Source organism: Bactrocera tryoni, chromosome 4 (assembly GCF_016617805.1).
Source record: "Bactrocera tryoni isolate S06 chromosome 4, CSIRO_BtryS06_freeze2, whole genome shotgun sequence".
NCBI lineage: Eukaryota > Metazoa > Arthropoda > Insecta > Diptera > Tephritidae > Bactrocera > Bactrocera tryoni.
The window spans coordinates 63485191-63497750 of NC_052502.1; the positions used below are offsets into that span (position 1 = coordinate 63485191).

At 36.7% G+C, this 12560-nt stretch overlaps 1 protein-coding gene and 1 pseudogene across 1 annotated transcript; both read left to right on the forward strand.

Moving 5' to 3' along the window:
- The first annotated feature begins 5421 nt into the window (after nt 1-5421).
- On the forward strand, nt 5422-6389 carry LOC120775989 (glycine-rich protein 5-like). The gene is made up of 2 exons (XM_040106420.1): nt 5422-5584; nt 5687-6389. Exons 1-2 carry the CDS (start codon nt 5497-5499, stop codon nt 6277-6279), a joined length of 681 nt encoding a protein of 226 aa, XP_039962354.1. The 5' UTR covers nt 5422-5496; the 3' UTR covers nt 6280-6389.
- Nucleotides 6390-10001: 3612 nt separating this feature from the next.
- LOC120776089 lies at nt 10002-10534 on the forward strand (annotated as a pseudogene).
- The last annotated feature ends 2026 nt before the right edge of the window (nt 10535-12560 follow it).

The window sequence follows — 12560 nt, forward strand, 5'->3', positions numbered from 1 at the left end:
GCGTTTGAAATTGTCGTATTGAGGTTAACATGTGTTTCTTTAAACAATCAAAGCTAATGTGTTTTTCTCACAAATTTTTTACAATATTTACAACGACGTCTTTACGATATTTTTTCATGAGGTTCATCGTTATATATTAATGTTGTCTGATAAGATCTTTAATTTTCCACAAAACTTGATTGATTTAATGACATTCTGATATACATACATTTCTCTTAACATAAAAACGTTGTGAAATACTATGGAGTGATATATAATTTTAAATATTTGAGTTTCCATATATTTATTGCTTGTGTGTCGCAAAAGAATATTAAATAATTAATAATTGCTAGTTAGCAGAAATACAACACGCTAATGACTTTCTTATCAGAGTTGGCTTTGGGTGCTCATTGCAAAAATATTCGAAACAACATGTTTACATTTTGAAAGCAAGTTACATTTTTAATGATTCACTACAAATTTTTTAAACAAGTGCTTTATGACTCAGCTAGTTAATATTGCTGGATATTTGACGATTTACTCTAATTTTATATACAAAAATTAGTAGAAGAATTTTTCAGATTCCCTGGGTTTTTTGTAGTTCATTTAAATAACAAAAAAATAAAAATTTATTCAGTAATTCATGAACTTATCTTTTGCTCGATGTGTTCACGAAATTGACTCAACACTTACGATGGCAGTCCGTTGAGAACTTAGCCTGTCAAAATTACCGCCGAATCGAAATCCTAGTTTCGTTTTGATCGCGTAGAGAAGATTTTTGTGCGAAAGAAAGTCGGGGTAATACTTCTCCTTTGAAAGCGGCTGACGATTTTTGATGAGTCACTCCCAGACGACCCATTACGATGTCAAATAGCTGAAAAAGGGTTCTATTTATCAAGAAAAACGCAACGGAGGAGACTTCCACCGTCGCCGCGATTACATTACATTAGGGGTATTCAGACCGAACTTGTTAATCTGGTAGTTCGTTAGTTGATACTTCGTTAAAACACTAAACTGTGAACATAATTTTTGCTGTACATCAGTAGTGGGTGTAAATTTTGTTTCAAAACAGCTGATTCAATTATATTATTTGCTTACTATTGAAAAATCTGTCAGAAACTAATTTGTACTAGACAGCAAATGTATTTTTTCGCAATAAATTAAGTTGACTTTTGAGGCAACAACGCAAACAAAACAGCTGAGTGATGTTACCAAGTAACGAAAAAACTATCAAGCTTGCCAGTCTGCTACTTCGTTATTCGGTAAAACGATGGATCTGTTAATTTTACAAAAACAAAACCCACTTAAAAAACTACCGAGTAACGACTAACGAATTAACAAAGCTGGTCTGAATACCCCTATTATTAAGTACTGCTGACACATCCACCGTATACTCCAAACCACCGTGTGACTTCTTTTTGTTTCCAAACTTGAAAAGGCGTACTCCGGACAGAAACTTGTGTCGAATGTTCACACTATCGCCGACACGGAGGTGTTCTTTACGGACTTCCTGAAAACATATTTTAAAAACAAATTAAAGATTTTATAGTCATTATTGCTGAATCATATATATCGAAATCAAAATAGACTATTTTAATAAATAAATCGCAATTTTTTCAAAATTTCGATTAATTGAGATATGTAGATATAGAGCAATATATATGTAAATGTATGTATATATAAATTATCTGGATGACGTGAAACACGAGTTTAATTACGAAATCTTGATGAAACTTGCTATATGTTGCTCTTAATAAAGGTTGGCATTGTACTTAGACGACGACTAGCTATCGCCACGGTCACAAAATTGCGTTTATGGAATACTTATATAGTGCTATAACTAAGATTCAAGTTAAGATAGACAACTGTAATTTGGTACAAGGCATCGTGTTATGAAGCAGTGATCAAAATATATTTAAAGTGGGCGTGGTCGTGCTATATCTTTCAAGCATTTCATATCGTGTTACGGACAAGTCTTTCGCGCTTCTCCTCACGAAGTCAGATTAAAGCAACGCCCACACTTCGTATAATTGTTATGATGAAAACTACTAAATGTGTGATAACTTACTAAATAAACACTTCAAAGCAATAAATTACAATGGGGATAGTATAAAAGAGATTTCAACTAAATTTGGTGTAGTATTGTAAGCAAAAAAAATATAAAACTTTTTAATTTAAATAATCATTAGCGCTTTTGTATACGCTTGTCTTTCTAAAATTTATAAAGTGCACTCAGCGATTTTCACGAGTAGGGAAATTCAGACTGTATATTGTTTACAAAGTCATTGATAAAAATATTAAAAAGTAGTGGTCCTAAATGCGATCCCTGAGGTACTCCAGATGTGACCTCATATTCTCTAGACAGATATCCGTCAACCCTGACTTGTAAGAACCTGTCACTTAAATATGAGTTAAGCCAAACCAGTGCGGTGCCATTGACGCCATAGTTATTGAGTTTTGAGACGAGTATCATATGGTCAGCACGATAAAAAGCTTTACTGAAGTCAGTGTAGATTGAATGTACCTTTTGTCCTTCATTCAGTGCATTGAGTATATACTTAGTTGACATACAGGTAGAGATTTGACACGGTTGATCTGCCACCAACAAATCCATGTTGTTTTGTAGTGATAATATCCTTGAAGGTTAGAGATAGTTGAGCAAAACCCAATTTCTCGAAGAGCTTGGCTAATGAAGATTGGATGCAGATGGGCCTGTAGTTAGTTACTTCAGATCTTGGGCCACTTTTATGTATTGGACTCACATAAGACAGTTTCCAGGTACGAGGGAAACTACCTGATTGAAGTGAGTAGTTAAAAATATGTGTGAGGGGCTCAAAAAGCTCGATGGCGCAGTTTTTTAAGAAAACGTTTGGTATCCCATCGGGTCCGGCACCCTTATTTGGATTTAATTTGAGTAGCTGCTTGAGAACATCATTGTATTGGACCTCTAAGCTGTGTACGTTGACGATCAATTTGAGCAAGCATCAACGAGCTGATTGCCGTTAGTATCTGTGGGAAATGAAGTCTTGAAGTATGAGGCGAAAAGATTGCTAATATCCGGGCAGGTGTCAGCTATTTGGTTCATCCAGGACATTGCGGATGGTATATCAATGTTATTTTGTTTTTTATCCTTTATAAACTTCCAAAAAGCGTTGGTGTCAGACTGGATCATGTTCTCAACTTTGTATACGTAATTACTGTAACATTTCGCACTGAGTATTTTGCAGTACCGCCTTAGAGTACTAAAAAGGGTTGTAATTGTGTTGGTTTTCCTTTTTCTTGTATTGAGTGTGTGCTGATTATTATACTGACATTTTTATCTTACAGGTCTGCAACCACCCTTACTTCCCATACTATATAGCACAACTTAAAATTCCATTTGATTATTTCACTTTCCATTATACTAATCAAGACACTATTAATATAACGAATTCAACTTTGCATGAATGGTGCCTTTGAAGTATGCCGCCTATGACCAAAAATTGTTCAAACTGAACTGTAAACTGTTCAAGCCAAGAATATGCCGACCCACCCACTACTTATAGTTGACTTTTTACCGAAAATATCGATCAATGTGTGAGATGTATAATTAAAATTCAGAGAGAATTGTCGCCATATATTAGTATGTCTCTGTGTCAAAAATGGATGGAATCAGATCAATAGTTAGTCCGCATATAACTAATATAAAGATTATCGAACTTCCGGCTGACTTTATACCGCATGTATCGGGCAATTTATGTGTTATCTCAATGAAAATGAAGGAGTGTGTTTTACTCATAACAGTGAAAAAATTGACCTAGACTTTACTCCTTACGATTGGTGATTGTATATGAGGTACCTTTATAAGTCCCTGGGAGCATTTTATTAGTCAATGGCGTGTTAATTGTATGTAACTGCCCCCCAACTTTAACAAGTTTTATGCGAAATATGTCAGTCAATGAGAATTACTTATATAAATATATACAATTGCTTAAAAATACCAGATGTGCTTGAATATAACTTAGCAGTATCAAAATTAATCCGACCAGCCCGTCCCTTTCTCTGCTGGCCCAGTTTTCTAAAAAAAGTATCTGGTTCCGCGCTGAATTGGAATGGAATTGGTCTATAACTTGGTCTAAACCTTATATCCCTAATATAATGAATTCCTATCCTCTGGTTGACGTTTTCCACATCAAATAATCATTAATTCAATTTAGCATCTTCGGTCGGGCTTATGCTATATCACATGATTGTCATTTAATCACAATTTCTTCGAATAACGATGATTGTCATTTAATCACAATTTCTTCAAATAACGAATGTTGAATTCTTTAAAAAATTAAAAAAAAATTTGTCAGCACCTGAGGGAATTTATCGGAATTTGATTCTTGCAAGTTACAAGAGTATAAAATTTTCGGTTGCACCCGAACTTAGCGCTTTCTTACTTGTTATTTTGAATGATACTTCTTTCCATTCATCTGTATTATTTCATACTAAATTATTGATTGATTGAAGAATGTAACTTTTAAAGACTCAATTAGTACATATATTTTTGATTAATGATAGAGAATTGGCGTATTCACATATGTATGTACATACATATGTATATTTTATTATATTTGTAGACGTTTATATTCTGCCTTTTCTACAATCATACCTTCACACATGGTAAGCACGTCAGCCGTCTAGGAAACTCATATGTTCGCCTCAATGTTATCAGGCAATTTCCTATAAAAATGTCAGAAGAAATTTTCATCGAGAGATCAGAAAAAGTTTGTACTAATTCTCTGTTCATCATCATCAGCTAATCGGAACAGTACTTCATAACACAATATTTTAACCGATATTTTAAATATTCACCGGATATGTTCTTTCTTATAGCGTATAATGATAAATAAAGTTGATTAGACGTTAGGTGTAACCAACAGAAATATCGGTAAAAGTATCTATATGAAAACGTTATGGAACAGATTGATTTCATGAAGTGTATAAAAATAGAGCGACTCGACTAGTTTTGCCATATCGGGTACTTAGTGATATTACCGTTATTAAAACGTCTGTAAACTGTAAAATTATGTACAGATGGACCAATTGCATTTTCGTTGATTAATTTTTCTTTTTTTAGAGGGAAGCAGCTCGCGAAACTTATTGCCAACCGTTAACAACTTTTGCACATATTCCCTATAGGGGTTGAAAATGCTTTAAGTACGAGCCAATACTGTATACTAAATGCATTACTGCTGCGCTTACTTGGTTCACAAAAAGCAAGCAAAAGATTGAGCAGAACCTGATCCATATTCTAAATATACTAATTGCCTCGGATCAATTTCGTATGCTTCACTAACCATCTCGCCAGTTTTTTACTGAACAAATATGCTTGTGTGTACCGAAACACTTAAAACTGGTGGACTTTGAGGGAGGTGGGATGACAAATATGTCAGAATATATAAAACAAGTACGCGAAACGTTCACCGCTTAATAGTCGTTCGTATTTAGTTGAAGGCAGAACTTCGATTTACTACAGAAACGAGTCGGAAGATGCGGCGTTGGAGAAACACGTGTTTGTCGGCGGTGGCGGTGGGGAGTGCGCTGTTGGCGTTAGTCATTTGTTGTGATGCCGTGAATGGTAATGCACATTGTGCATTTTAGATTTATGTACTTCGATACTTTTACAATATTTTTACACGACAATTATTTTTAATTACTTCGTGTTGTATTTTAATTACAGAAAATCAAGTGGAAAGTGCAAAGGAGCGTCAAGCTATAAATTATGAATCGCCTGCACTAGGTCCAGTCGGACCGCCACGCGATAAGCGTTCGCCTGGCGGAGGTGGAGGTGGTGGTGGCTATGACGGTCAACCGGGTCAACCCGGTTATGGTAGTTACGGGGGTGCTGGTGGACTCGGTGGTGGATATCGTGGCGGCGCGGGTGGTTATGGTGGTGGTGCCGGCCAGCCTGGACAGCCCGGTTATGCTGGCGGAGCGGGTTATGATGGCTTTGGTGGTTCAATCGGTGGTGGTGGAGGTATGGGTTATAATGGCTATGGCGGCGGAGCCGGGCAGCCCGGACAACCTGGTTTTGGCGGTTATGGTGGCGCTGGTGGACTGGGCGGTGGCGGCTATGGTGGCCCTGGTGGGCGAGGAGGTGGCTACGGTGGAGCAGAAGGACCCGGCGGTGGGGGTTACGGAGGATACGGTGGTCTACCTGGGCAGCCCGGTCAACCTGGTGGAAATGGTGGAGGGGGCGGCGGAGGTGGAGGTGGAGGCGGAGGTGGCGGTGCTCCGGGTTATCCTGGTTCACCTGGTGGCTATGGCAAATGAAATGTTTTTGTTTATTTAGATAATTAAAGTAAAATGGAAAAAAAATAATACTTTTGTTCATTGAATTCACAAAAATTAATAATTTCCATAAATTAATTGATTGATGAGCTATACAATGTTCACATGTGTGATAATATGGATACGACTTTTGAAAATTAAAAGTTGTTTTTAAGTTTTCAGTATATACAAATGTAACAATTAAGGAAAGGCTACGTTCGGGTATAACCGAACATTTCATACTTACTAACTTGCAAGGATTAAAGTTGCGGTAATACTTTCAGGTACATGCGGCTTTTTATATTAGAAAAACACCATCTTTCAATTATAAAGTCACCCGAAATCTTTACATTATGTAAATTGGAGGTTAAGAGAAAGTATTGACCCAATTCAAACTATTTTTGATACACGGAGGATGGAGTCATGTGTAGAAGTTCACGCAAGAGGAAATCGCCATTCACTTGGGCGTGGCCAGAAACGATTCTTTTACATACATATGTATGACTCAAGCAGCTGACGACATCCGTCTTTGACCAAGTATCCTCTGGGTAGCCTAAGAACTTCCTTTTAAGACGAGCTAAAGTGAGAAGGCGAAACAATCCCTCCGCAGGGTTGTGCGCTGGGTTCGGGACCCGCCACGTAAAAAATCATACCAATGAAAAGGAACAACAAGCCTCGAATGAGTGACCCCCCTTTTGATACGCAGTAATAATATTATCATGAACGGATTCTCTCAAATTTTCAATTATATGGTATACCTCACACATTGACTGATATATTCGGTAAAAAGTCAACTATAGGTACTAGGCTCCACATATTCGGTACTCAGGGGCTTACAGTTTTGGTTCCACACATACAACCTTTGGTAGTAAGGTGGCACACTTCTGAGGCATTATTCGTGCAAAGTTCTATCCCGTTATACTCGTATTAATTGCTTTCTAACGTATACACAGGAAAGGAAAGAATCAGATGTAATTTAAAATTGTGTTATATGGGAAGTAGACGTGTGTAGTGTGATTTCTCCCATTTTTGCACTGTGACATAAGACAAGAAAAAACGTTTACTTCGGCTGCACCGAAGCTAATATACCCTGCACAGGTGCATTTCTTTTAGATACCATGTCAAATGCAAAAGTTTTCCGTACCTGCACTAGATTCCGATCGTTCAGTTTGTATGGCAGCTATATGCTATAGTGAGCCGATCTGAACAATTTCTTCGTATATTACTTTATTATTGTAGAAAGTAACCTGTGCCAACTTTTGTGAAGATACATTGTCAAATGTGGAAGTTTTCCATACAAGAACTTGATTACGATCGTTCAGTTTATATGGCAGCTATAAGTTATAATGGTCCGATATCAGTAGCACCTTCTTGAAGAAAAAATGACGTTCATAAAATTTCAATACGATATCTTAAAAATTTAGGGACTAGTTCGCATATATACAGACAGACGGACATGGCTAAATCGACTCAGCTCAACATACTGATCATTTATATATAATATATACATACTTTATAGGGTCTTCGACGCTTCCTTCTGGGTGTTACAAACTTCGTGGCAAACTTATGAGAATAATGTTAAAGGGGGGCGGTGCCACGCCCTTCGTACAATTATCACACTTGCTGCCATAAATTCCTCTCATACCATCTCTGAACTAAAATTTAATGCCCTTGGCGTAATAAGTTATTGATTTATTGCGCTTTTAGTAGTATATAACAGTACTCTTATACTTGTATACGGTGTGAGCGGCGTTATCTTCCGATTTTTTGCCCACAGATGCCCCTTGCTCCTGCGATCTTCTGTGCCAAATTTGAATTTTATGTCTTAATTTAGTGCTTAGTTATGGCACTTTATGGGTTTTCGGTTAAAGGCGTATTGTGGGCGTGGCAGTGTTCCGATTATACCCATCCACGACTTCATACTCTTGTTGTTGACAAGGAACGCGAATACAATCATCATCGAAATTACTAAATTATTACTCAAGTTACCGCTTGTACGGACGGTCAGACGGACAGACAAACAGTCACCCGGATATCTCGTCATCCTGATCGTTTATATGTACATATCTCGATTAGTTTTAGGTGATACCTACAACCGTTAGGTGAACAAAATTATTTTACTTTGTTGAGTTTATAAATACTGTATTGGAGGGGTAAAAAAATTGTATGCTGAGACAGATGAAATGCGGAAATTACTCTTTTTATGATAATAATTTTTACCCATTTATAAGTATATGTGTCTTATATGTCGCCCTATATCTATCTCGATTTTTTATAGTCGTTGGGTACAAGATACTAAATTCTCTATGCAGCATTAATGGTTAAAATCGGTTTACAATTTGAACCCATTTTGGGGCATGATATTTATTTGACTCGTATATATTACAGTATGAAAATGAAAAAAATAATTTCACAGCCACGCCTAATTCCTACTGGGTTTGTCCGGAAAGTAATAGTACTGATTTTCTTCCTTCGTGACTCTACTTCGGATCATGCGCGCAACGACTTTGTTAGAGCAAAGATATGTGATTAAATTCTGTGTGACACTCGGTAATTCTGCAACAGAGACGTTTGATATGATCAAGCAGGCTTAACCCAGATGTTGCTTTAGCAAGAAGTGGTCTGTTCCCGGAGAGCCGGGAAGAGGTCGCTGATGAATGAGCAAATCCAAAGTGAAAACGATGCTCATCGTCTTTTTTGACATCAAAGGTATCGTCCATCATAAACTTGTTCCTCCTGGACAAACCGTCAACGCTAAGTTTTACGTTGAAGTCCTCAAGAGAGTAAACGATGGTTCAATCGATTGGAAGTTGCACTACGACAACGCCCAGACTCACACCGCCTTTCTTGTGAACAGCTACCTAACGAAGGCCGGTATCTCAACGCTTCCGCAGCCGCCCTACGGTCCAGATATGGCTCCCCCCGGACTTTTTTGTTTCCTTGCCTAAAGAGGCCAATGAAAGGCAAGCACTTTGAGACGACAGAGGGGATCCAAGCAGCATGCACCTCGGCTCTCAAAGCTGTCGCGGAGAATGCCTTCCGTGACGCCTGCAATGCTTGAAAATCGCGCTGACAGCGCTGCATCGACGCAGAAGGAGTCTATTTTGAAAGTTTTTAAATAATTGTAACAATTGGTTCAATACACTTGTTTAAATTGACTCAGTCTATCCCTTCAGATATCAATCTGATGCACATGTCCTTTTCTCCGCAAGAAGCTGCTTATTGGCTGGAACCACCGATACAATAACAACAGAAGCCTCGGCAGTTGTCGTCGAACACAAATAGATTTGGATATTTTCCCAAATAATTATTTAATATTTATTAAAAACGCAAACATTAAGATACTTGTGTATGTAAGGGTGTATGTGTGGAGCTATGCAAATAAAAGTTCATCTGAGAAAACAGAATATAGGACATTTAATAAGTGCACTTACGTAGTTATTAATGTGTGCAGGTATGTACATATGTACAACCTGCTCAAAGATCAAATATCTCGATCATTCAACCAAGAATAAAAATGGAAGATCCATACCGTTACCTACAAACATACATATACTGAGCTACATATATACACATGTTTGCTTCCCGACCACAATGCTATATACTCATAAAGTGACACTTATCTGTACATAAATACTTATGTGTGTACATTTGTATGCATGGACCGAATCAAGTGCATCGGATTGGGGAACTCCCTATACACATATGTATGTACATATGTATGTATGCAGACATCCAATCATGTGAAAGCGATAACGCAGTGGCTACTCGTGTTGTCCAAATACTTTTATTTTGGTTTTTCCAGAAGATTTCTTTGTATGTGGGTAGGGCCAGATAGGAATCTGTCGCATATAAAAACACAAGCGGCCTCAAGTGGAATCATTGTCTTCGCATCGTCTTGAAGATGAAGTTGTACGCATTTTTCGCTGTTATATTGGCCTTGTTTGCTTTGGCTTTTGGTGAGTATGCCTTTACTGGAGCGCTGAAGACATTTTCTTTGAGAACTTTTTTATTTGTCTGTACTTTTTTTAAATTACAGCAAGCCCTAAGCCCATGCCGAATCCTGAACCCTTACCTGGTGGCGGCGGCGGCGGAGGTGGCGGTGGTGGTCGCTCTGGAGGCGGGGGCGGTGGCGGTGGTGGTGGTGGCAAGTGAACTCATCGCAGATCAAGCAGATCAAAATACCAAAATAAATGTAAACTTATTTGGCGACGCTCTGAGTACTAAGATAAAAAATAAATAAATTATGAAAAAAAAAATTTCTCAGGACTTTTAATTAAGCGATATGCAAATGTACATGTGACTAAGAGCAAGAGGTGTATAGAAGCCGTAACTGCATACGATTCTGGAAACTTGAAATTTTATCTTGTATTTGCGGTGTAAATATACAACATATACAGGGACTGATTTAGTAGAGACATAATAATATAGTTATGGTTGTTTCGTCGTGTAAATATTTACTTAATAAGAAATACATACATATACACACATATGTGTTAGAAGACATTATGCTATTTGATTTTATTTTCCCAACGTTTTAGATGTGCTAACTCTTAAGCTTGGTTTAAAAGTTTCATTCCTGTACGATGTTTCTCTGTAGACCGACCGTGCTAAACACATCATTAGTATAACATACACCGTGATTATAAAAGAGTTAGGATTGCTCGTATTATTGTTCGGATTTCTTATTATACCTTGAACAGGGTATATTAAGTTTGTCATGAAGTTTGTAACACCCAGAAGGAAGCGTCGGAGACCCTATAAAGTGTATATCGTCACCTGAAATGCAAAATAACGTAACAACATTTTCGGAAATTTACAGCGGCATGAAATAAAATGGAACCTGAGTGAAAAAAAAACTTAATATTGGTTAAAATTGGTTTATATCTGATCGCAGAACCTGAAAATGTTGGACATACATACATGTGTAATATTATGTGTGTAATTTGAAGTAGTGAATCGTAATCAATAAGACACTCAATTTCCAATTTTTTGATGATACGTTATTTTTCATTTCAGGTGACGATATATACATAAATGATCAGTATGTTGAGCTGAGTCGTTTCAGCCATGTCCGTCTGTCTATGTATATACGAACTATTCCCTCAGTTTTTAAGATATCGTTTTGAAATTTTGCAAACATCATTTTCTCTTCAAGAAGCTGCTCATTTGTTGGAACTGCCGATAACGGACCACTATAACATATAGCTGCCATACAAACTGAATGATCGGAATTAAGTTCTTGTATGGAAAATTTTCACATTTGAGGCAACAATGTAATCTCCGAAGAAATTGTTCAGATCGGTTAACTATAGCATATAGCTGCCAAGCAAACCGAACGTTCGGAATCAAATGCTTGCATGGGAAACTTCCTCATTTGACGATATATATCCACGAAATTTGGTATGAGTTATTGTTTATAGAAATAATATAATCTCCGAAAGAATTGTTCAGATCGGATTATTACAGCATATAGCTTCCATACAAACTGAACTTAGTTATTAACAGAAATGAAGCTGTGAAGGGTATTTAGTTTCGGTGCAACCGAAGTTAACGTTTTTTATTGTTTTTTTATTGTTTTATTTTAACGTTTTTTTATTGTAGAGTTTACTCAATCATTTAAGTAGAAACTATTTTTCTGGAGTGTACGAATTTCGACTCTTATGATGATTTCGAATAGGTGAGCATTGCTCTTGGGAAGCATAAGTTATTTGTGTATTTGGTGTGATAATACCGGCACATGTACCGGTTTTTATAGATGTCAAGTTGTATAACGTAAACTTCGCTCAACTTCATCTTCTTCTTAGTGAGATCTTTGTGCATTATACGAATACGAAGCTTCTTCAATATACATACATATGTATGTACGTAAGTTGCTATTATATTTCGGGGTTAGAGAACAAAATCAAATATTAATCATCGAAAATCAAAATATTCTCAATCAAGATCAAATTGTCAAATCACTTTTGCCACTAAGACTCTGGTAATGCTGAAAAGTGATTCGTCTTCGATAGTTAGTTTTCTTGATTACTTGAAAGAAAACTGAAAAAAATGTTGTGTTCCATATCCATACAGGCATTACTGCTATATTTTAATGAAATTCAATATTTAACTAATAAAAATAAGTTTGTGATTTTAATTACTACTTCTTTAATTTTTTTTTTTTTTTTTTGTTGAAACGTAATAAAGTGATGGTTTTACATTTCATTGAAATTGCAACTAGTGATAAATGTAAACTAGCAAGCAATATTTCTCTCAATTTATGAAGTAAAGCAATAAAAGCT